This window comes from Psittacula echo (genome assembly GCF_963264785.1).
Source record: "Psittacula echo genome assembly, chromosome: 2".
Taxonomy (NCBI): domain Eukaryota; kingdom Metazoa; phylum Chordata; class Aves; order Psittaciformes; family Psittacidae; genus Psittacula; species Psittacula echo.
In genome coordinates, this window is record NC_137737.1 from 70,929,094 (window position 1) to 70,954,713 (window position 25,620).

The 25,620-nt window shown below is 40.5% G+C and overlaps 1 protein-coding gene across 6 annotated transcripts in view; it reads right to left on the bottom strand.

The window, feature by feature from the left end:
* Positions 1-232: 232 nt before the first annotated feature.
* FARS2 (phenylalanyl-tRNA synthetase 2, mitochondrial) overlaps positions 233-25,620 on the bottom strand; it is a 259,126-nt gene continuing 233,738 nt past the window's right edge. For all 6 annotated transcript variants that reach the window (XM_080610977.1, XM_080610978.1, XM_080610981.1 and 3 more), the window contains one exon: positions 233-762. In XM_080610977.1, coding sequence (XP_080467103.1) covers positions 624-762 — 139 coding nt within the window. In that variant the 3' untranslated portion in view covers positions 233-623. The remainder of the gene's footprint in view (positions 763-25,620) is intronic.

The window sequence follows — 25,620 nt, forward strand, 5'->3', positions numbered from 1 at the left end:
GGAGCAGAGAGATCCAACACGAAAGACTCACCAATAATCCAGGATTTGAAGACTGCCAAGTCTGGCCCCAGAGCCACACTGGCTCCTTCTCTGTAGCAGATAAAATCAATACCCATGGGCTTTGAAGGTAAAAGACCCAAACTTTGCAAGATGTACTTCTTGGAAGGTTTCTTGCAGCAAAACCTGACATTTCTTATTTAAAAAAGAGGGAGGGATGGGTTTTTCTTCCCTGAGCTAATCTGTGTTCCCGATTTGCTTCACTTGTTATATGGACAGAAGATCCTGTCAACGCAGAAATAATGCCAAGCATTTGCAGTTTAATGGAACCCAGGGACCAATTAACAACACAGAAAACCACCAGGCAGTGTATTTCTTATTGTAACAGGAGGGAAATCTTACATTACTGCCTTTCCCCCTTTTCTTAAAATAAAGTGCCAGCCCTTTGTCAATGATTTCTCAGTAGTAATGTTTATTATCTGGTAGTTTTACCATTGCCCATCTATCAATAGTTTTCCATGTGCTAGGATTAGCCACAAAACTCCTCTCTTTACTTGCACCACCCAATCCCAAAAAGAAAAAGAAAAGGAAATTGCAACTGTCATTACGGCTTCAGAGCAGTGATGCTAGAACCTGCCCTCAACCCCAAGTTCTCGAACTGCTGATTCTTCAATAGCTTGATGGATACGATGAACCTCGTCCTGCGTTAAAGTCTTCTCTGGGTGGCGGTAAATGATCCGGTAGCAATGGCTGACCTTCTTTGTCCTACAAAATATAAACCAAAAGAGGACTCATAAATACATTTGCCTGCAAATGCAAATATATGAGACCAAACACTTACCCTCTGCATCATTTTTTATTTGCGGTCTGATTTTGTTCTTGTTGCTTGAAAATCACTTTAATGCTAAAATACACAGTCTGGAGAGGGAAGACTGAGCTGAATTTCAATTTTGGCAGAGGACTTTGCTGAAGTCCATCTTACACCTCAACTTATAATGAGGTGTGGTTGCTTCTTAGCAGAGCAGGCAAGCCCACAAGAAGGGCTATGCTAACCCCACAGAACTGCTGCTAACACAACCGCTCTCTCATTCTGGCACTAATGGGGCTACCTCAAGGGAGCACTGCACACACATACCCCCCTCAGACCAGTGGGGATGCCATGATGGAACCTCTGCACACTGGAGAGCAATGTTGATACCTAATGTGAGGCATCTCACAAGTCTTGCCATCCAGGCTCCAGCCTGGGGGAGGAGACCAAACACACAGCCACAGAGAGAGTGAAATATTCATTTTTCAATTCAGGTGACTACTTTGCTTTTGCTGGAAATTAGAAACAAGGGCAAAATGCACCTGAAGTATCCATGTATGGGAGAAGGAGAGAGATGAAGGGTGAGCGTGGCTGTCACTCCCACAGTGAAGTGAGCATCGCATGGCAGCTCTCAGGCACTGGCCACATTGCAGCCAAGATGAGGAGCAGCCCAGCAAACTTGGGGTTTGACACAATCACATGCACACGTGGCAATGTTTCTTATCTCTTGCTGTGCAAAGGAGAAGGCAAAAAAGAACATGAAAAAGGTATAGATGGAATGATGTGGAATAAAAAAGTATTTAAGAGTTGCTGAATTAGGCAAAGACAAGTCAATGCAAAACCAGCAGCTAACCAGCAAGTTAAATAAGAGAGCAAAAAGTCTTGCTCTCCATCAAAACCAGGCTGGACTACATAGCTCTTGCAAGGGCATCTCTATAATTCTATAACATTACCAATTTTAAAAGGCAGTTGTGGCATCCTTTTTATTTTTAGTTTCAACTGGAGTCCACACTGCTGCTTCTTTCAAAGGTAAGCACTCACTTCAGTGAAAGAGAGAAAATCGGAGGGGGAAAATAACAGGAAACCAGAGATCAAGTACTAGATAGAAGGATCTGGCAGACTGGCAGAACTCTGGATTTAATGGCACAGAAAGCATTCAGCAAGCTCTGGGTCATCTCTTGCCTGAAAATTGCTCCATGTTAGAAACCATGTTCATTATGACTATTTGATTAAAATTAAGGTTATATGTGCTCATACACAAAGATAACTAAAGATACTCATTTCAACCTCAAATCCTATTAGAAACTCGAAACAGCCTCAGAATAGCTATTTGATACCAACTTTGCGCCACCCAACATGAGTTGGAAGCTTGCCCTGCTCCCACTGGCAGTTCATAATAAAAAGGTTATTTCAAATTAAAGCTTCTCTCCTTTTTGTGTGCTCTGAAGATAAAGCAAGTTAAATCTGACTAGCATAGGAAAGGGCAAACTGCATTTCATAAAGTGTTAAGCTGACTGCAGTTAACTGCTAAAAACCAGCCAAGAGCTTTCCCTGGGTACAGGTTAAATGCTGTAGAAAAGTGATCTTTGAGAAAAGAGGGGGAGGTGTAACTGTGGAGAAAGCGTTGCTCTGCTCTGCTCCTCTGCAAAACAGTTGAGAGGACAGACCTGGGATAAGCAAGTTCATGGAATAACAAGGGTTTGGCCAGATGCTACACTGCAAGGAAGAAATTTGAATGAGAGATAGAGATAACGAATTGGGGCTCAACAGAAACAATTTTCAAAACCAGGCTGGCAAATACCATTACAGCTGGTAGTATTTCGGCTTTTAACAGTGCTGCAGCAACCCACCTGATCAAGAGTATTTGCAAATTGCTTTGGCTGAAAATATACTTAGAAGATGTACAACCACAGGCTTGATCCTGAAGTCTTGTATAATGCAGGAATATATCCCATGATAGAAAACTCATTACCACCATTTAATGTGATGCAAACACAAATTTGCATAAAGCATTTAAGCTGTGATAGGGGTAGCTATAGCACTGGTTTTCCCTGTCGTGGTTAACCAAAGGTAATGATTTTTCTCGACCTGTGTGTTTACATATCCCTCTCTCGTTACCACAGTGAGCAGTTCATTCATGAGGCAAATTAAATAGGTCAGAATAGGATGCAACAGTTTCTTGTGGATGTTGTGGAAAACCTCTGTAGGTGGCATTGAAATTAGGAAAGGGTCAAGGTCTTATAGAGCAGCACTGGATGAGAGTTCTGGTAGCTGCAGCTGAAGTTAAGCATGGCTGCAGGAGAAATAAAACAGGGATTGCATTAGATGTAATTAATTTTTATTATAGCCAAAAAATGATGTAACTACCAATGCAAATGTCTGACTACACATAACTCACATGGTTGGTATGTTAGTTTTGTCCGACCCTTTAGCTAGGCTTACCTGCATTTTGTTACTAATTAGAAAGGAGGAGTTTAACGGCTCAATGCTATTTCAAAAAAAGACACACTGTAAGTTTCAAAACCTTAAGTATTGTTTTAAGCTAACTTTTCAAGGGAGATGGGGAAGAGTATTTCTTGGCTCTTCTGCCCCTAACACTTACCCCCTTGCTCCCAAATAAAATACTAAGACAATGTCATTAACCACTGCTGTCAGCTGCAATGGGAACAATTACTGTCAGCAAATAGTATGTTTGCTGATTCTCTTTCCTGCTTTCCTTTTGTTCTGCAGAGTCACAGTGTGTTTGCCTACCTTAAAGATGGCTCTGCTAACGCATAATGAACTCTCAGCTGCATATCATGCTGCAGCCTGATGATAGAGAAGCAGTAGCTCTCTATCCAAGCAAGAAGAAATTTGAGGCAAAAACCTAAAGTGAAAAAAAAAAAAGCTAACCAGTGAGCACATTGGGCTTTATTTACCTAAACTGCACCGCCAGACAAGTCCATGCGGTTCACAGTCATGCGGACTCCTCTCCCATTAGGCTTCAGCTGATCTTAGTGTCACAAGTCTCCTCTGCACCAGCCTGCGGCTTTCAGGTAATGAAATGCAGTGAATACAGTGAAGCACTGCTCAAAGGGAAAAGGAAGACAGGGATTTATTCTGATGCCACAGGAGGAAACACAATACAGTTCGTGGACAAACACTGGAGTGACACAATGTCTAATGCTGTTTCATACGTTTTTTGGAGGAAACAGCTTTCCCTCATGATTTTCAGGAATTGGCATATAGCCACCTCCACATGCTAGGAAGCTGCTCACTGCCAGGTCAGATTCACCGCATGGGGGCCAACCTGAAGGTCAGTATACACATTTTGGTATTTCAGCCTGATTCTGAGCACTGCAGAAAATTAAGGTGCCTTACTCTGCCTCTAGTCTAATGAAACAAACATAAAAGCAATCTGACACTGGGACCAGGGCTAGAATGAAAGGGTATGTTAGGCAATAAAAATTAATACCTATGTGTTAGCCTTCCCTGCATGGAAGTCCACCAAAGGATGTTTTAAATACAACTTGGCTAGAAAGCTGATCCCAGAAGTTATCAACAGCAAACCACCTAAACATACTGGGGAACCTGTCTCAGTGGTCAGGTAAGACGAAGACACAGGGTCATTTGGTAACCAAAATAAATGCCTAAGAATAAATGCCTGGTACTGGCATTTGTCTCATTCTCATGCAATATTGTAACAAGAACAAAAATTTCTTCATCCTGTACTTGAAAAAAGAGATCAAAGGGGCAGTGAGTGGGGAAAACCCCCCTTTTAAAACTGTGTTCTACTTTCCATCTGTCTTAAATAAAGCACAAGGGCACAGAGAGTTCTGCAGAGAGGTTACACCTGCTCTTACATGGTGAGAACACCACAGAAGCAGACATTTTTTCCCTTTTCAACCCTAGCCATTCTACAATTCTATGATTTTTCTAGAGAGCTGCATTTACTTTGAGGAAGAGAAAAGTAGAGATGACAATCTCCCACAGCATCAAGGACTGAAAGAGAGTACCATCTCTTTTGTACTGAGCAGTGCACTAAGCAGTACTTACTCACCTCTACATCTATATTGCACCTTTCTTACAGAATATTATTTAAAATGAAAGATCTACACACATGGTAGCATAAGTATTTGAGATTATTTTCTCTCTCTTAAGTGACTCGTGTTACTGAGGTTCTTTGAGCATCTCCCAGTTCCTGCCATAGCAGTTAGTATGCTATATCCCCTCGAAAGATTCATCATGTAATTACCTTACATAAACCTTCACACAGTATTCAATGACCACTACATGCTTCACAGAGATCATGTCATGCTCTGAGTATGCATGGAATGACTTTAGGGAATGTCCTGAAAGGGGTGATGATGGGAAGAAATGAAAACACTGTTCCATGTTAGTAGCATCATAGTTGCCAAAGCCATGCGAAGAGCACAGCTTAGGTTTTGCTTTGTGGCTCCAGCAGTTCCAGAATAGTTCATGTTGTAAGTGGAAATGGAGGGGAATGTTAAACTGCAAGAAGATGATGTAATTACCTTTTCCTTTTTGTTTTATCCATTCAAACCACATCCACCACTATGATAGCAGGCACAACTACTAAATGTCCTACTGTAAATTTTAAATTGACAAATAGCACCTTTTGCAATGAACCACATAATGAAAAATGGCAAAAGGCTTGTGCTACATACCTTGCTGTCAATGGCAAATAATCCAATAACCATGGTGATATGCACGTAGAATATAGCAGTAATTCTCTGAACAAAGGCCTTTCCCAAAGATGCACTCTCATCAGCCCTTTCAAATGCTAATACTCCATTTCTTTGGAAGGGTGTATTGTATACAACAGCATATTTCAAAAAATGGACATGTTTTGGTTTAAGGTGATTTTGATGCTAGTGAAAGGCAGTAGATCATCTCCAGAAGAATTGTTTTAAACCCACAGAATGCAGGGAACAGCCATTTGTTTTGCATGTCTTTTCCAGCTGACTCTTGGCTGAGGAGAATGGTTCAGCTTCAAAGATAGTTCAGGTTAACACAACCGTGTTGATATCATCAACACTGTTTGACCACTGTGGATTTTTTTGGTGGTCACTTTCAAAGAGATGCATGTTTACTGACAGATGGTTGGACTGAAATACTCTTCTACTATTTCACAACACTGAGACTGTAATGGACTTCTCGCTCTTTTCTAATTGGACTTGATGAAATCTGCATCTGAATACCAAACCTGAACTTTCCTGGCCTTTTCATTCTTTCTTTCTTTCTTTCTTTCTTTAATATTAATTCCATGTTAAGCTTTTATCCTAATGTAGAAAACTCTTAATGTAGAAAAAATACCTAAAAATTCTGCAAATAGTCAGCTTATTGAGAGAGATAAAAAGCACATAAATTACACCCAGTAGTTAAGATGAAAAATTAAAGCACTTGATAACATTTCAGCTTCTCAGTCACTGAGATACTGTTAAATAACCATAAATAGGTTCTAAGCCACTGCCAAGTACCCAAAACCCAATTTGGACTGGTTAGAAAGTTTTGCTCATGATTTTCCTTTTCTGCCTAAATCTATCACCTAATTTCTTACATGCAGGAAGAGATACAAACAGGTATATACTGAAAAAAATAATTCATAAACATCACCTGAAACAGCAAGTCTCCTGGCTGTTAGATGTACTCACTAAATTTTGAGTGAAACAATTCAAGTAATTACTTGTACTTTGGCCCTTAATGACCTCTTCTCATTTCAACAGACCACCTTGGTTTGTTGATATATGCCAGCAAGAGAATAACTAATATGAATGGTGCAGGGCTTTTTTCTGCCATCTCCCACAGAAAGAGAACTCTTGCAAACAGACAGTTACACAAGGAACTGTGAGAGTGTTTCCCTTGTGTCCTGTTACAGTAGTCTCAGTAACCAGCCAACAATATAGTCAACCCACCTCAGATCCAAGCACTTCCCATTAAAAAGCTCTTAAGCCTCACAGCATCAAAAGTAATGGAATCCATTACACGCAGGCAACAATGAAATATCACTAGGGTGAAAAATAAGGAGAAAAATATCATTCTCCATTATACCAAAAGAAAATCCAATGTCCCTACAGGATAATAAGCTAACTATGACACAGACTTTTGCTGTCATGGAAGGCCAGAAAAAGCCTGCAAAGCCTTGGGGTTTGGGATTGTGGTTTTTTGTTTTTGTTTTTAATACAATGACTCATTGATTCCTTGAAGAAAGCAATGATTGATAGTTATGAAGCAGGTATGAAACCAGTTCTCAAGGGGATGGATTCCAGCACCAGTGATGACTCTTTGTCCTCCAATTTTCCTCTCTTTGGGAAAATCATCTATCAAGCACAGATGACAGAATTCCCATCCTATCTGATCTATGCCAATACTGAGGAATCCATTCCACATGGATTTAAACCTAGATGTGACTGCGAGTTGTCCCTCCTGCAAGATGAACTTTGTGCTCTCAGTTCATACTGGGCCTCCTCAATTTTTAGGGACTCACCACTCCATCTAGTGAGTCAGTTCAAAATCCTGCTCTAAATCCAGGAAGATTCAAAAGTAAGCTAAAGACTGAATATTTTCAAGACTTGCCTTGCTGTCAGCATAGTAACCCTGGAGCACTCATCATGCTAGACAGATTGAACATTATGCACTTTCAACAGAATGAGTCTCTCAACTAACCAAGGCTGAGCTTTTCAGGAATAAAAGCAAGCCTTGCAGTGGGCATGTACACAAAGATCAGAACATATGTAAGCATGTGAGGCTTAGAATAGGGTACAAAAACCTACTTTTTCTTATCTTAGGGTTATAACTACAACAGCTACAAGAACTACACAGGTAGAATAAAGATAGGAAGAAGCCGACTTTCTGATTACAAACACATTCAAAATCCAGTGGAATAACTTCTACCCATTGCTGTGGCAAATGAGGAAAGGTTGTTTGGTAAAATACTCAAGACAATTTCATGTCCTGAACGTAGAAAAATAATTGGATGCTGAAAGCAATAGAGAAAAAGTGATGGTCTCAGCATCAGACAGGACAGAATACCTGTTCTGTGTACAGCACAGGATTTTAGGAGGTATCCTTCGACAGCAGGTTGAAGGAGGTGATCCTGCCCCTCTACTCTGCTCTCGGGAGACCTCACTTGGAGTATTGTGTGCAGTTCTGGTGTCCTCAACATAAAAAGGACATGGAACTGTTGGAACAAGTCCAGAGGAGGGCCACGAGGATGATCAGGGGACTGGAGCACCTCCCATATGAAGATAGTCTGAGAAAGTTGGGGCTGTTCAGCCTGGAGAAGAGAAGGCTGCGTGGAGACCTCATGTATCTGGAGAGCCTTCCAGTATCTGAAGGGGGACTATAAGGATGCTGGGGAGGGACTCTTCATTAGGGACTGCAGTGATAGGACAAGGGGTAACGGGTTAAAACTTAAACAGGGGAAGTTTAGATTGGATATAAGGAAGAAGTTCTTTACTGTAAGGGTGGTGAGGCACTGGAATGGGTTTCCCAGGGAAGCTGTGAATCTCCATCCCTGGCGGTGTTCAAGGACAGGTTGGATGAGGCCTTGGGTGGCATGGTTTAGTGTGGGGTGTCCCTGCCCATGACAGGGGGGTTGGAACTAGATGATCTTAAGGTCCTTTCTAACCCTAACTATTCTATGATTCTTCTAATTCCTTCACTTTCCCTAGGTTTGACTGAAAAGGCTCTGTGTCAAATGCTTTTCAAAGTCTAATCATGTTTTCACCATAACAAAACTCAAGGGGTACTAGTTTTTTGTTATTTGTTTAAAAATTAACCACTAGAGGCTTAAACATTCTCCAACCCAGCAAACAAACTTGGGTCTCATGGGAACTGCCATCTAAGCTCCTTCACTTTCTCCTTCCCTGTGTGGTTCAGAACATATGGCATGACGACCTGAATTCAGGAGAATCTGAATCCTGGACCTTCCAGAGGTCAAGGCAAAAGATGCCTGTGATGGATCACCTCCTCTCTCTCAAAAGAAACTTGGCTGACATAGCTCATGAGGAATCAGAGCACACTGAGAAGAACAGAAGCATGCGACACCTGGAAGTCCTGGCAGCTGAAGCGTTTTGGCCTCTACAGAAGAATTTGCATTTGCAGTGAGTACAATCACAACAAATACACACATATTTGTTGTCATTGATGGCTCTCCCACTTTTTTCACATTTCTTTTGGCCTCCTAAATCCCTAGTAACTTAGTGGCAGAATGAAACAGCTCCTGCAGCAACAGATGCTGGTGGCCTGGCAGAACTTCATGAATCAGGTATCTCATTCAAAAACCCTTGTGCCCATCCAAGGCAACTGGCTAGTACTGGAGTGGCTCAGGGAAACAAACTGTTTGTAAAGAGTAACTCTGGAAGGCACATTGTGTTTGCAGAGTTGTTGTGCTTCTTGTGCAAAGACATTAGATTCATCTCCCTCTGACGACAGAGTACAGGTAAGAGGATGGAAGAGGCTCTGGTCCTGCTTCTGTCAAACAGCAATATTAATGACTCCATAACTGGTCATTAGCCACAATAGTATTGCTTGAAAGTTTCCAGCCACTGGCAACCAAAATGCCATCTGAAAGTACTTAAGAGTGACAACCTATCTCAATAATCTGAACAAATCCAACACGAGAGGTGAATTTGGACTCTTTCAAATGCTATCTAAAATATTTATAGAAAAAAATGTTAAGTGTGATACCTTTTCAGTTCTTCTGAGTGAAAGATCAAAGAAGAGAAGTATAAATATTTAGCAGTTTTTTCCCTCAACTAGATGTTAATACTAAAGGCTACAAAAAGTATTACTGAAAATAACTTCACTGTCAAATTAAAACATATTTTGTAATACAGTAAAAGGGGAATTTATATAAGAATTTAAAACAATTCTCCTAAGAAAAGAAGATGGATGGGGGTGACAGCTGGTTCAGATGTGTCTCTGCGGAGTACTATCAGGAATCAGGGGCTACACAGTTAGATGGCAGACAAGTGCATGGGAAGGACTGAATGCTGTTTTGGGTACTTGTATAGATGTCATCACTGGTTTTGTCCTAACCGTGGCAGGAGCTAGGTGTTTAAGTTCTCTTTAGGCTTACTGAAAGTTGAGGTAAGGAGGAACATGGCTCTGGACTCAGATCAAGAACCTAAATGATTTTCACAAGATCACACAGCAAATCAATAAGAGAGGGGCTGACTTGGATAAATGTGGGCACAGACCCTTTGAGTTACCCTTCTTTCAAGTTACTCTTCCCATGCACACACGCTTCCAGTCACTCTTCTTTTCTGCAAATTGTACAGCAGCCCTGGAAACAAAATAGTCTATAGAAGGAAAAAGCAACTCATCCCATATACAATAGATAGGGCAGGGAAAAGTGCAGGGCCAGCATCAGGATAATGTTTGTTAAATGACAAACTAATCCCGAATCAGGAAAAAACAGGACGGGGAGAAGAAGAAGGGAACAGGAAGGGATGAGTTAACCTGAGACCAGAAAACAGAAAGGAGTTAAAAACTGAAAGCAGAGGTTAAAAGAAATAATTTACCCTTTTCTGTGTAAAAGCAACACATTAAAAGTGCCCGCCCACATCCTGGGCAGCCCACAGCACTAAAAGGCAACTTAAAAACACTGGTACCTGTGTGCTTGCAAATATAGGGGGTTTCTCGATGGAGCTGCTTACAGTATCTGTTAAAGCTGGTGAAAATTCTGCAGCCACTTTCACAATTAAGTGTTGTTTACTATCCTCTTCCAGTCCATACTTTATTAGTAATCTCAGAACTGTCAGGTTCTACAGCCTTAATCTGGCTAACTGGATTTGCTTTGGAGATGGAGAAATTTCCCACTTACCCTCTCCAAGGGTAGTATGGTTCCACACAGATAGTCACAAGAAATCTGTTGTTTTTCTGACAGTTGCTGCCTTGGGAAGAAAACTCAGAAAAAGCCCTCAAAGTAAGGATAACTACTGGCCAGCAGATTAAAATACTGCTAACACACAGGAAAAATGTCTAGCTGGATCCCATTTACACAAGGTAATACATCTGGGTCACGATGATAGGCAAAGAGCCTATGTCATGTAGGTGAGGCTTGCCTGGTTATTTTGAGTATAACGATGGGGAAAATGTCACAGGAGCATTAAAACTAGCCAAATAATGACAATATATACCAATCAGGTGCATTGGCCAGAACTTTTACAGCTGTCAGAATAAGTACTAGTTTGAAAAATTCTAACTGCTATGTTTGGCATGTTGTCCCCTTAGTATTATGTCTACTCTTTATGAAAAGACAAATGAAAAATGTGAATATGATAGGGTGTATGCATAGTGAGCACCTTCTACAGAAAGATGATATAAGCATCACGCAATAAAACACTGTGTGGGCATGAAGACTAAAATGTCAGGGTACAGAATGAGATGCATCATTCTAAGTACAATGAAATTATTGGTCTGCCATGCAAGAAAGAAAAGAAAGTCATTGAGACATTACACTAGGAAGATCAAAATACTGTTTTTGCTAAGACTTTACTAAAAAAGGCCTAGTGATCCTCTCACTAGCAGGAATTAATATCAGCAAAGAAGGGATAAGATTTCAAACCAGAATGAGGAATACACAGGAAGCACTAGAGTAAATCAAATGTCCTCAAATTGTCCAACAGATGAACTTTGCTCTAAATACTTTAGGAACGAGCAGAAGAAATCTCAAAGCTGCTATCAGTTGTCTTTGAGAGTTCATGGAGGATAAGTAAGCTACTGAATGTCTGGAAAAGTTCAAACAGAGTGCTTATTTTTGAAAATGAAACAAAATCAACAACAAAATATAGGAAGCCATAGTAGCTATAGACTATTTATGTTACATTCCCCAAAAGACTCTGTGCGGATAACCAAACTACTTGTAAGCACACAATGGAAATAAAAAAGATGAAAAATAGAAAATATGGATGCATCAACCACATCTAGTCAAAACAACCTCATTTCCCTCTATAAATGGGTAACAGGCTAATAAATCAAGAATCAGTAAATGAAACTATGAATTGCAGGAAGCAGAAAACAACATGAGGGGCAGGTGCATGTGTAGAGGTGTGTATGTGCATATGGCACATACCTTCACAGTCAGCTAAACCAGTTAAGAAAAAATGGTCTAAGATCAATATTCCACAAAACATGGATCCATGGCAGCTGCAAGCAGTTTTAGACAAAGTTGAAAGATCTTCAGAAAAGTTTTTACCAGTTATAACAAAAAGTGGAAAAAAGGAATAAAAATACTAAATCAAATTCATAAAATTAGGTAGTACAAAATCTGTCCTCCTAGAAGTTTCACCTTGTAGTGAGTTGCATGTAAGTAGATGAGAGAACTGGTGATCAATACAATTACTACTAAAAGGTGATATTCCAAATGGCTGGATTAGCTGCCAATATTTTGTTTCTGGAAGCAGTTATCCTCAGTTCATAGTGAAATCTGAAGGGTCATTCTTACAGGGTTCTTCATCCTGGCTCCCAGATGATGGAATATTTTCACGAATGGAATAGGCAATGCCGCAGAAGTGGTTGTTAACTTGAAAATTCCATTGAGCTGGGTAAAACTGGAAGGATAACTGAAGACAAAATTAGAAGAATTTTGACAAACCGGAAAAGATGAAGGATACAATTCAAGCAGGACTTGAACGACAAGAAGAACTGTAAGCTTCTGTATTTAGCCAAGAATAATTAGCTGCATGCACAGAGGATGGAGAACAACTACACATAGCACCTAAGGACTACACAGAATCACAAGCTGAAGGTAAACCTGTGATGCTGTTGTCCTGCTCTAAGCTAAGCAAGCACCGCTCCGGGACAAACTGCTGGAATGCCGCTGGAGTGACATCCTTCTGCCCCACTCAACACTAAGCTGCTGGCTTAGCTGAAGTACCCTCTCCGTGCCTCAGGAGAGATGTGAGGCAACAGGAGGCAGATCACCAGGGAGCAATGAGAACAAGCAGATGTGTATTATAAGGAAATTATAAGGAAAGACTTAGAGAACACAGGTTGCTCAGCATAAGGAAGAGAGAGCATGAAAACACTCTTCAAATACATAAAATGCTGCTGCACAGAGTTAGGTAATAATCTGTTCATCAACATTCACAAGTGGCAGGAGCTGAAAGCAATGAGCTCATATTGCAGAAATGTTCAGCTTGAAAATTCACTTGAGAGGCGGTTGGGGTCCCCGCTGCTGGAAATCTTTAAGGACTGGTTATACAAGTGTCTGTCAGGAATGCTATAAGTAGAGCTGTTTTGGAGTAGGAGGATGAACTAGGTGGCAGTACTCTTCAACTCTTTAGCATAAAATAATGTTAACCATCTTTAAAATGCAGAAAGTCACTTGAGTAGCAAAGATAGCTCCTTGTGGCTCCAACTGAATACACTGTGTATTTGTTGCATTGAAAGGAGATGGGGAAAAAAGCCTAGTTCAAGAAGTCAAAGAGGTAGAAAATACAAACCACTGCTGTTATACCTGGCAACCTAGTGTTTCCAACAATGAATTCCCAGGAAATAAAGCAAAGAGGGAAAACCTTTGATAAGGAAACAGCAGACACTAACAGACTGAGAGGGAAAGGAATCCTCTGAAAATGGTGTAACCTCTTTAGGTCAGCAACCCTTTCATTAGCCTTATAGGCCAATGTCAAAATACAGCAGATAGGAAACCAAACTGCTGCTGAATTACCTTTTACTACTTAAAGCCAATAAAAAACAAAACAAAAATTCCCAGAAAAGTCCCTCTGTAAGGCAGTATCCCAAAGGGAGATGTCACTCAGCTGCTTGTCCCCTTTCTGAGACTGAGAAATGCCTTAGGAATGCTCTAAGGAACAGCCATGGAAGCTGCTGTATATCTTTGATAGGCTGAACTGCATCTTTGTTTTTATGCTTTTCTGAGTTGACATCAAGAGGTTAACCCTTTGCTTTCAGCTTTCCAAGATCCCATTTAACTCTAGGCAACCTTAAAATAAGGCCAAATCTTTCTTCTAACTAAAAAATGTTGCAAACAAGCCTGTTGGAAATCTACAGCTCAAGGCAGTTTGGGGATGCCCAGGGAGTAGAAGACATCTGCTACACCAATCCTTGAGGAAAGGCTGGTTGGCTCTGAGGAGAACAACAGCTTTGGGGACTAGGGCCTTTTGACATAGAAGGTGATTAACTTTATGCCCTGTTGCAGGTAGACAGACTGAAAAATACAGAGGAAATGCCACGTCCAAGGACATACTGCAGATCAGCTAATCTCATAATAGAAATACATGGAAATGTAATAGAAATCTCATCTTTTGGAGCCTCAATATAATGCTCTGAATAACCAGCCATGTTTCCCTTGTACTCATACACGTTATCCTGGCCTCCAAATGTTCACTCATTTGCTGTTCTGTAGTAATTCACTGCACCTCTTCCTTATGTATATAATAGCTGTGAGGGAGGAACTGCCTTTCATTTTATCTACCCATACTCCCTTTCGCAGCAAGGAATGAGAGGCCACGACTCCGCTACACGGAAAAATAACCCCATGTACTTGTATAAGAATAGGTGTATAAAAGTGTGTATATACACTCATTGCCATGGCTTCAAAGGCTAGTCTTTTATTAAACTGCGCAAGTTTGCTTGGACCAATAAGATCATCAGTTTGGGGGAAATCTTGATGTTTACTCAGTCTTTTGCAGGGGTTAAATGTTGATCTCATAAAAGTTCCATTGCATATGTGCTCTTTCATTCTTACATGAAATATGAAGTTGCCAAGGAACAAATTAACTATTTATGACTTATGCCTGTACAGTAACAAAGAATGGCTTAATGGGGGCATGTACTGCTTTGAGAGTACTGCAGTCTGTTCCCTAGAGACTCTCTTGAACAGGTTTAAGAGGTATACTCTCTTTTTTCCTCAAAAAGAAAAGATTAAATACTTGACACGATTGTCTAAGTCATAGCAAAAAGACTCACACGTCACAGGCTCTTGCACCATAGTCCCACATATATGCCTTGTAGGTAATTCAGAGTAGAATACATATAGCTGTACCCAGACAGGAACTATAAATCTAGACTGCTAACTCAAATGAACTCAAGTTACTCTTACATTGCTAACTTTAGAACTATAGAAGTGGACACCGGTATTTATTATACATAAGACTCAGCAATTTGGTGGCATAACTTTAAACACCACCATCTCTGCTAGTAGATCTTCATTTGCACTATGGTAACAAACAAGGAATAAGATGCTTCTTCTGAGCTTACAGGTAGCTAAACCTGAACAGTCATCTTGCCAAGTATCACCAGGAGGTCACATCATTAAGATTTTGAGTTTGTTCTCTGCTTAATTCTCATCACACCTAGCCAGGACAGCTGGTGTTCTAACATTGTGTTTTGAAATATACACAGTACCAAAGGATATGAAAATTATTAGGCCCACTGCTGAAAGGGTTGCAATGCCACTCATGCTCCCTTCTGAATCATCTGCATCCACCATATCTCTCCACTGCCCTCAAGTGCACAAACTCTTCTCCCCAACCACTGCTCTACAGAGATGGCTGAACAAACACAGGTGCTGGGTGTGTGGATTCAGTGAGAGAATACATCTCCTTAAAATGGAAGATATGACAGAGGAAACACTGTAGCCCTTAAGGAGGAAGAAGAGGGAGACTAAAATATCCCTGTGACATTTTGCATTGTAGTCTCTACCAAAACATGAAGAGACACAGTCTGGACAACTCAGTAAGATCAGATTGCTGAGCAGCAGAGTGTAGATAAAGAGAGAGAGACATCTGCAGATCTCAGTCCTGAAACCCACACACTTTTCATAGATAGGATTTAATCAGTATCATAATACTTGTTGCTTATTGTGATTTTCCTTTAGCATCCATATGAGGAAAAGTTAAAACAATCTCACCCTTCACTAGGATAAACCCACTGCAGAAGTTGAAGATCAGTCCAAAGCATGTGTTGCATGAGACCTGGACAGTTATAGAACAGTCAAAATATTTATAAGCACTTCTAAGCTGAATGAGAGCTTCTTATATTGCTAGCATATCTGCACTGGCAGGGACAAGCTTAGCCTCTTGTATCTCAAAAGGTCTCAGTTCTGATTCTGTATATCCACAATACACCATAGAAACTCCACAGGGAAGCAATAAAAGAATCTGGATCAGTCTGAGCATTCGCCTACAAAGCCCATGCTTAGATCCATACTGTGTTGGATCAATCTGTGAGTATTTTTTACTACTTTTTTTTTATTTTTTAAGGTTGAGCCTGTATCTATTTTCTTTTCCCCAAATACTGGGTGAACATTTCAGTAGCACACAGGTGAGTCGATAAAACTGAGCAGAGGTGCTGTTTGCACAAATCCTTCTCCAATCCTCTCTCCAAGTGTTTCTCAGATTTGCCCTCCTGTACTAAACCAGCACATCTGCCTGAGTGGCTGCACATGTGATGAACCACACTAGTGAGCTGGTGTGGTTGAAAATGACCAGGTAGAAAAAGAAAAAAAGACACATATTCCCAATCTGGTTTACTGAATGGGCACACCAGTCGTTGTGCCAGCACACTGTGGGGGTGAGAGCAGTGCAAACACTTATGCTGTCAAGAGAAATACACATGGAAACAGGGGCTAAAATTCTTAACAGGGGCTAAGCTGGTAATTCACTGAATCCACATAAGCACTAAAGCACATCCCCTTCTCCCTAGCCCCAAGTTCATGTGAGAACATGTTATACATTATGTTCAACATGCAAGATATAAGGGAGAGAAAAAAGCCCATCTGGCTGTCCCCGAATGTGCTGAGTCCAATCTCCTGACCTGCTCCCAGTCGAAGGCAATGGGATGACATCTCTTTCTGCTGAGGATTCAGCTGACGTTTTACAAAACAAGGAGGACAGGTCCCTGAGTAGCAGTGTTTTAAAACTTATCAGCAGAAGCAGCCAAAACCAATGACGCACCAGTTTAACTTGGAAATGAACGAGTGTGTTCAGGACAGCATGAGAAGAGCTATGTAAAAACAGCTATGACAGCTGAACTTTGCAACAGTGCAAACTCTTTTGTCACCGGCTAAGCCTGAGGACAGTGATCTGAGCAGACCTTATGTGTGTCGGGTCCTTCACAGGGCCTCTGTTCTATCACAAATTTCATTTTATGCAAGCGAAGTTCTCCCTTCTGGCAAATGTAACACAGATCCTGGGAAGAGAAACCTCTGCTTTTTAAGCTTGCTGTTACAGTATTTCATCAAATATAGCAGCAATGCTTACGAGGTTACTGCCATTAAAGATGAATCTGTTCAAGATCATTGCCTTTAACTACTCGCTGGTACTGTGGGACATCAGCCAAAGCTGTTTAGCTTTCAGGGGTAAAGAAGCAAGGCTGGATAGAGTAGGGTGTGGGGATCAAGAGAAAGAAATACCTAACGGTGAATCACTTCTTTGCTGATAGAAGTCATGGTTACCTTTAATGAACAGTTATATGGAGGATGTGAGATAATCTTAGTAGGACTGTTATGAAACTTAACTATGAGATACTTTGAGTAACGATCTATAAAGCTGCTAACTGGATTCAGTAAGTTGTTGAGTCATTACCATATAAGACTGGGTTGCTCTGAATGGCATACAAAATCCATATGGTTAGAGACATTGGCTGGTTTGCTTTTGGTTAGAGAAGATGAAAATGAGCACACACATACATGGATTTTCAATAAAAAACCCCCAACCAACAAACCCACAATTATATACCATTCACACATTATTTTGTCATTTAATTAAAGATGTCCTGTAATCGAGAATTAGCAGGCATGAAATCAGCATGGATTTTTGATGTTTGGAGAAAAGAATACAGTAAGTTCTCTGCACTGATATATCTGTTATGACATCAACTCAAAGTAAAATTAGGACCAGGCAGAAGGATGCTGGGTACTACATATAAATCACTGATCTTTCACCTCTTAGAATATTTTCACATTCAAACTGAGATGCTAAATGAGCTGAGCACTTAACACAAAAAAGAGAAGAACTTACAAAAGCACCACTATGGATATAATTCATTCTGGAGTAACTACTCAAGCAAAGACCCAGGGCTGAGCTAGTCAGACAACTCTATTATCTCTCACCTGAAGAAAGTGTGATTAGTGGAGGAAATGTCACATTTACACTTAGAAATTGTTTCAAAGACAACTTGTATCTTTTGGCACAACTCAGCCGTTTTAAAAATACTGTAAGAGAGAGGCAGAGACAGCAAAGAGCAGTCCTTTTTATGATTTCTCACCCTTGCATTAAGCCACTGAGTTTAGCTTGAATATTCAGTATCTCTGCAGTTGGCACTTCCCAGGCAGTGGTGCTGAATTGCTCTCTGCTGATCCTCAGGGATACAGCACTGGGGTTCTTGGAGAGGAAGGCTGCCCACACAGTACCTGTGCAGTGCCTACCACCCTGTGTAGCATCAGCCAGCAGTGCAGCACAGAGCAGCAGGACAAGGAGCAAGGGGGAACTGCATCTTCTTGACTCCTTCTGCTGTGAAGGGGGAGAGGTGGTCTCTGCAGCTACTCTGTAGCTTGTGGGAAGGGGACAAAGGCAGTCAAATTGTATGGGGAGGAACATTTACTAACAAATAAGCTTCTCCAGTGATTTTCCTCAAAGGTGACATTGACAGTATTGCATATAAAATGAGTGTCTTCTGAGGATGTTCCTGCACACTCACCACAAGAAGAATCAGAGACTTATTCCTAATGGCAGCACTGTCTTGAGCAGTGCAACATTCATGACCCTTACACATGGTCACTACACTACCCTTATGTGGTATTTTTGGTTTGTTTTTTTGTTTGGTTTTTTTTTTTTTTTTTTTTTTTTTGGTTGGTTGGTTGGTGTTTTTTTGGGGGGTGGGGGGGAGGTTTGTTTGTTTTGGTGTTTGTTTTGTTTTTCTTTAATAGCAACTACTCTCAGTCTCTTTCTGGCTTTTCACTATCTTTTTTCCTTGTACTTTGTTTTGCTTGGCATTTGCTGGCATTGAGCTATGAATGCTGTACATGGTGCCAACTGAATTTACTCGGAAAATTCAAGGGAAAGGAGCTGTAAATACTATCCAGAAACTACTTTCAGCAAACAGGTACCAACTTCATGGTCATCCTCACTTGCAATCCCATGGAAACACCATGCACACCGTAGAAGCATAGGACAGATTTGGAGAGGATTCATAATCCCATCTGTGTTGTGTTTGTAGTTGACACCTCTCTTTCTGCTTCATATCAATAGCACCATTTGTTTTGGTTTTTTTCCTTTTTTTTTTTTTTTTTTTTTTTTGCTTTCCAACCATAGAATCATAGAATGATTTGTGTTGGAAGGGAGTTCTATCCCTTTGCCATGTGCAGGGACACCTTCCCCTAGACCAGGTTGCACAAAGCTCTGTCCAACCTGGCCTTGAACACTGTTAGGGATGGGGCATTTATCACTTCTTTGGGCAACCTGTTCCAGTGCCTCATCACCCTCACAGTAAAGAACTTCTTTCTTATATCTAACCTGAACTTTCCCTCTTTAAGTCTGAACACATTATCGCTTGTCCTGTTGCTACACTCCCTGATCAAGATGAAAATTTACCCTCTCTAGTGTTATAAACATACCTGTGCACACACAGTAAACCACTATCTTTGCCCTTTCTGTCGAGGACAAGCACACTTGCCTTCTCTCTGCTTTCTCCAATGAGCAGAAACTAGACACGCTTGGTTTTAAGAAGTAGAAAGCAGCTCTGAAAGGAGACTCCAGGAAGCAAAGCACTGATAGAAAGAACTAGCTGGTCTTTTGCTAGAAGCCAAGAAGAATAGCTCAAGAATTACAGACAAGGCCAAAATGAAATTTAAGTATACTCACATTCTGTGTATTCACATTACTAGGTCAGCTCAACTGCTGAAAACAACCATGTCTCTGTTTTTATCCATACCAGCAATACAATAAAATACATTAGCTTAAACTGCTCCAGTAAAAAATACTGAAGAATGTGAAAACTTCCAGCCTATGCAGATGATCATAAAGGTGGCAATTCATTCAGCAACAAAAATTGGATGAATTCCAATAAGTTCATACCTTATTTATAGCCGCCTGGCCTGCCTAAACTAACGTTTTAATCTCTGACAAACATCAGACATCTCTGATCGTGATAGGATATCAGAAGGGGAAGCAGGACTGAGAAGGACAATGAGTGACCAGGAGTTATGTCACACAATGAATCATTTAACCTCTGCACATGAAAAGAAGTGCAGGCACCTCAGCCTTCCTATGCAGCTCAATTCAGTAGAAACTCCCATCCAAATAAAGGGTTCTGAAATCCTTGAAGAACGAAATATAAGCACTTGACATACCTGGATTTTGCGTGCAATACCATCACTGTGAATACCAGTAGCCCTTCTGCAGGACTGTTGAACTCTTACATGAGACAATGTGGCTTCTCAGAGGTAACCTGGCAGTGTGGAGACAAAACTCCTACTGTGAACTTTAGCAAATAAGGAGGGTAAAATTTTGTGCATAAATGCTTTACAATGTATTGTAGTAATATCTGTTAAATTTTCCTCTTCAACAGATATTTCAACATAGAATAAAGCAGTCTATTATGAAACATCTGAGCAGACTTAAATGGGCAGTTTATTAGACTTCAGAGCAATGACTAACAGCTGATCTGTCACCCTCAAGCTTAACAGGTAAAAAACAGTCTGCTTGCCCTTATCCATCATGGTGAGGAGAGCAATAGGTCCAAACACAAACACGATTAGCCTAAACCTCAATCTTTCATGTGGCTGCAAAGGTTGCCTGCAAAATTGAAAGGCAGTAGCCAACTATTTTTTCATTAAAAGGACAGTCTTCCAGTAAAGTTAAGGGGCATCCAAGTGATTTCTCTGCTAGACATCCTCCAAAGCCATGGATTATTCTCTTCCTGCAGCAAATACCACAACCTCTTTCTCTGGAAAGAGCAAGCAGCAAGGTCTTCAATAGCATCTGCAGCTGAAGCAGCCCTACACACTCCCATGGCAGCAGCAGCCCTGCTTTTATGCAGACAAACGATAGGTAGGCAGCTGAAGCACAACCCTCCCCTCTCTGCTTTTCTTTTTTTTTTTCTTTTTGGAGGACAGGTGTTCATCTAGTTTAGTCCCCTAATTCAGTTCACTGATTTGGATGCCATGACACAGGACACGGCATGAGCGCAGGAGTGAAGACCGGGAACGGCTCATCAAAACGCAAGTTTTTTCCATACTTCAGATCACAGTTCCAGGACCAAACTGAGAATCTGCCAGCTCAGCTCCTACCTACTTTGGGTTCTCATAAGCAACTGCCAGAGCAAGTTATCTTCAGTACCACCTAGGCCCAACTTTTGAAAGCCTTAACCTAGCTTTCTTCAGTTTGACTGAAAACATCCTTCATATTCTCTTACTTCAGTGTAGTTATTGCAATGTAAATGATAGTGCTTCCTAGTAATCCAAAGGCAAATTGAGAGAACTCTGAAGTGTGTTCAGCTTGTGACACATTCATTTTGTAAGCAAATTTTATTCTGTTCCCCATAGCTGCAGAGATTCATGGGAGAGCAAGTAAAGGTTTGTGGGATTTGGGATGTTTGTCTGCCTCGAGGCATAAGTGTTTTCTTTCAGAAATGTGACAGCCATCAAACAATCACAAAATAGAGCCATGACTAAATAACTGATCACAGCTGAGCAGGGGGATGCCTACATGCAGTAAACCTGCCCTGCTTCCTCGGAAAGTGTGCAGCCTGTGCCATGTTCTGTACTCCTGTGTTAGACTGTTCCCTGTCCCAAAATGGGCTTTCTAAAAGCAAGGCAAGCCTTTTATTTATGTCTTACTTTTACATTTTTAAAGAGACAACTGTGACTTTTCAAACAATTAATTAAAAGAGCACAAAACCCCCATATAAATATTAAGATTGAATTTGGGGGAAGCAACTACATAGCTTGGTTTAACTTTCATACTAGTGGATCTTTATACTGAAAAGCAAAGTAAATGAATTTGGGAAGATGGGAATGCAGTCCTAACGGACGTGTGTTATTTAGTACATATATTCTATAATACACCTATATACTGTTATATTTAACAGAACAGCACTCAAGTACAGTTCAGAAAGAAACAGAAAAAAAAAAAAACCCACCCAAGTACTTCCAATACTTTTGCATTAGCTGAAAATTGCCAATAATTTTTGTTGCTAAAACATTTTCCTTGCACTTTCAATGTTCCTCTGAGATAAGAGCAAAAATACTTTAACTGTGAAAATGATCCATTTTACAGGCGTTAAACTATTTTTAAACCCTACTCTTCAGTCTGCTCCTGTATGCCTAGATCATCAGTAATTTATTTGTGAAATTCCCCGAGGAAGGGAATTTGGAAAAGAAAGGTAGGTGGGAAGCAAAACAAGCCCTACACACACACACACACATATATTCCCTAGAGGGGAAGTTTCTAAGTGCCAAATTCTGACACCTGACACAAAACAAACATCACCTCACTATTAACCATGGTTCTGTTGAAGTCAATGAGGTACCCAGTACTACCATGAATAACAGAACCAAAATCTAATGCTGAACATTCAGAATATAGCGGAAGCAGCATAGTTAGCAAAGTGTCACATCCATCTATCCCATGATATAAATCACTGTAAGGTCACAGAGGAAAATCAGGCAAGGTGTAAGTAGGAGAGCATATCTGCTGACTCCACTTGAGATGAAAAGTAGTAACACCACAGAATTTGAAGGTGCAAGTAGGTAAAGTGATAAGGGAGATGTGGGATGGCATGAAAAAGTTGGCTCGAAGCACTCCTCAAAGCTGGTTACCAGCATGTGCTTTAGTCTTAATCTGGAAGAGGAATATGCTTGGAGCCCTGAACTGCGGTCCTCCCCTATCCAATAGAGCAACATGAGATGACATTGCAAGCATTCATTTGCTGTCAGTGGAGGAATGCCTGACAGATTTCAAAAGCTGCAAGCCCAGCAGGCCTCTCGTCTTCAGTGAACCTCTCTTTCTTTCTGGTGTCCTGAGAGAGCGGGCAGTTGTACAGCTTTCTTTCCATACAGCCTTCCTCTTGCTCCTTTAGAGTGGGACAGCGCTGCTGGCAGTATCCTTTGCGATGAGGCATTAAACATGCACTCCTTCAAAAGGCACAAAGCTACTACAGAATCAATGGCTTAAAGACAACTAATAAATCTTCTTTAATTTTATAGGTTTTTTTTTCTTTTTTTAGTGGGAGACTTCTGTAGCTGTGACACTTTATCCAGGTGCAAAACTAGTGAATTGCACTGCAGATGTACCTATTATATATGCACGCTTGCCAAATGTGGGTGTTGCAGGACTTGTTAAGAATTCCTGCCTGCATAAACGCAGAAGGCAAATATTATTTTAGTACAAGTCCAAGTTCATGTTTAAAGTAGGAATTGCTGATCCCTATTCAGTGGAGCAGCAGATTTTCATTACATGGAACACAGAAGGAAGTGCTTGTCAGATATGTTTCCAGAAAAGATGCTTACAGGAGTATGTCTGTGTGCACACAGAGGATTTCTGGGAGAAAGGTGTACCCTGAAGGTTTCATACATGCGTTTTGACGAACTGCCCTGGAGATTTTCTGTATTGGTTTTCTAGAAGAGGTGGTTTTACAAAGCACTGCAAAGCTTGCCTTTCTGCAAGGCTGCTGTCTCTACTGGAAAAAGACAAGCACCGAATGCACATTTTAATGTTACATAAGAGAGTTTAGATTATGGCAGGAAGAAAGGCAGAGACATACATTTTAGAGCCCATGCTCTCCTTTGTAAAGGCCAAAACAAAACAAAAAAACAAAAACATTGAGGAGCCACCCTTGCTAAGTTCTCCTGCATTGTGAACTGTGGCTCTTCTGTCATTGCCTAACAGAAGGAGGCATGAAAACACAAAATCGAAGCAAATAGACCTGTTGAGAAAACCCATGGAGAAGAAAAGTGCTCACATGAGGGGACCTAGCCAGCTCTCCGACTCCAAAGCGGGACTTAAACCATCTTCATTCCACCCATGAAACTCAAAATCTCAGTCCTGGGTTTAAGGTCTGGTGAAAGTCTTGCACTCACATGGTTTCTAGAGGAGCCTGGTCTCAAAACATGAGCAAAAGCTATGCCCTCTTCACAGGCTATGAAATCGACTTTTACTGCTGGTTTGGATTCTTCTGCCAATTCATATGCCTTTTAATTCCATGCCCTTTAGGTCTGTAATAAATATCATCCTTGATAAGTCAGAGCAAGAATTAAGCTAATATTGAAAGAATGTGTCAGACTACTTCTTTATTGTCTTTATGTAAGTCCTATCAGATGTTGGCTAGGTCTAAACAGAAATCACTAAATCACCCAATGTATTAATTCAATAGAAAAGCAGGAAAAGTAGTGTATTAGATATGTTATGAATGAAGTTGTTAAATGTTTCATTACCCACTGGTTTTGAAATGCTTTTTGTTGATGTAGCAAATAGAACAACCCCTATCCAATAATAATACAACATATATTTTTCATGAAATTTACTACATCATATGTCAGACTTTCTGAACAATGGAAGCATTCATTTATAAGCACTTAGATAAAGCTTATCTAACATTTTCCGTGCTGCAGTATCTTTTGTTAAACAGCTGAAGAAATATAGCTGTATTCACATTCAGGAAGAATTTACTTTGTGTGAGCGTGGAATTTACTTTCATTGTGGACACTGTGAAGAATCTGATCTGCAACTTGCAACAATCTTTATCTCCCTCTAGGTTCACTAAGAGCTGAACACATGTATCAGCTTACAGGACTTGGCAAATTGTTAAGAATTTTCATTTTGTTATGATTTAATGAGAAAACCCTCAATATTTTCACTTGTAAAACAAAAATATCATTTAACTAAGGTGAAATTTTCCTTGCAAAGATGTAGTTGTGCCAGTTCAAGTGGATTTGTCAAATTAAATTACAGATTATATTTCTGATTAGCCACCTTGCCATTCTCTGAACAGAACAAGGAGCAAAGGGCTAAGGAAGCAAAATAGAAGGAGAAGTGGTTACAAGTTAAATGATTGGCATTAAGAATGTCATTTTCATTATGTCAGTTTATGAAAACTCTGTAGCCACATTCATACACTAGTCAAAGCCGAACTGCATTGGTAACATTTAATCCCTGGGGGAAGAATCTTTTCTCTTGAACACTTTCATGACACTGAAGCAATCCCTTGTTAATACACATAAGAAAAGACAGGAAAAGAAAGACCCTTCAAAATGCCAGAGCTTTTTTCATAAATCTGTTTTTTACCTAACACAGAAACAGCGACAAATCCCTGTTCCAAGGGACCCTGGCCCAAGGGGAACCCCCCAAAAGGAGACCCAACTTTCATCCTTAAAGGAACAAGAAAAAAAAAAAACAACCAAACCAGAAAAAGAGGAAAAAGGCACCTAGAAACTTTATCTTTGTAATCAAATAAGGAAAACTATTCTGTGATCTATTAATACCTCTGTCCTCTTGGAGCGAGGATAAAAAGTTATTGAAGATGTTTCAAAACTTCTCTTTTTTCACTGTTGCACTGGGGATCATGTACTCCAACCTCACTGGTAGTCTGTTCAGGGAAGAAAGGAAAGCTTATCCTATCATGTCCTTGATGGCATGCTGTTCTCAGGAGGAAAGGACAGCACAGGATTCCAGTCTAAAAATACAGACCCAGATTTTCTCTTTTCCAGATAAAAGCAGGACACATGCTTTCAAAAACAGACTTAATTGTGGGAGAATCCTTTCACTGGGAAGCACCCTGCAGTGAAGATACTTTTTAGGACTCCAGGACAGAACATGACAGAGGTTAAAAGGCACAGGTAATCTCTGCCA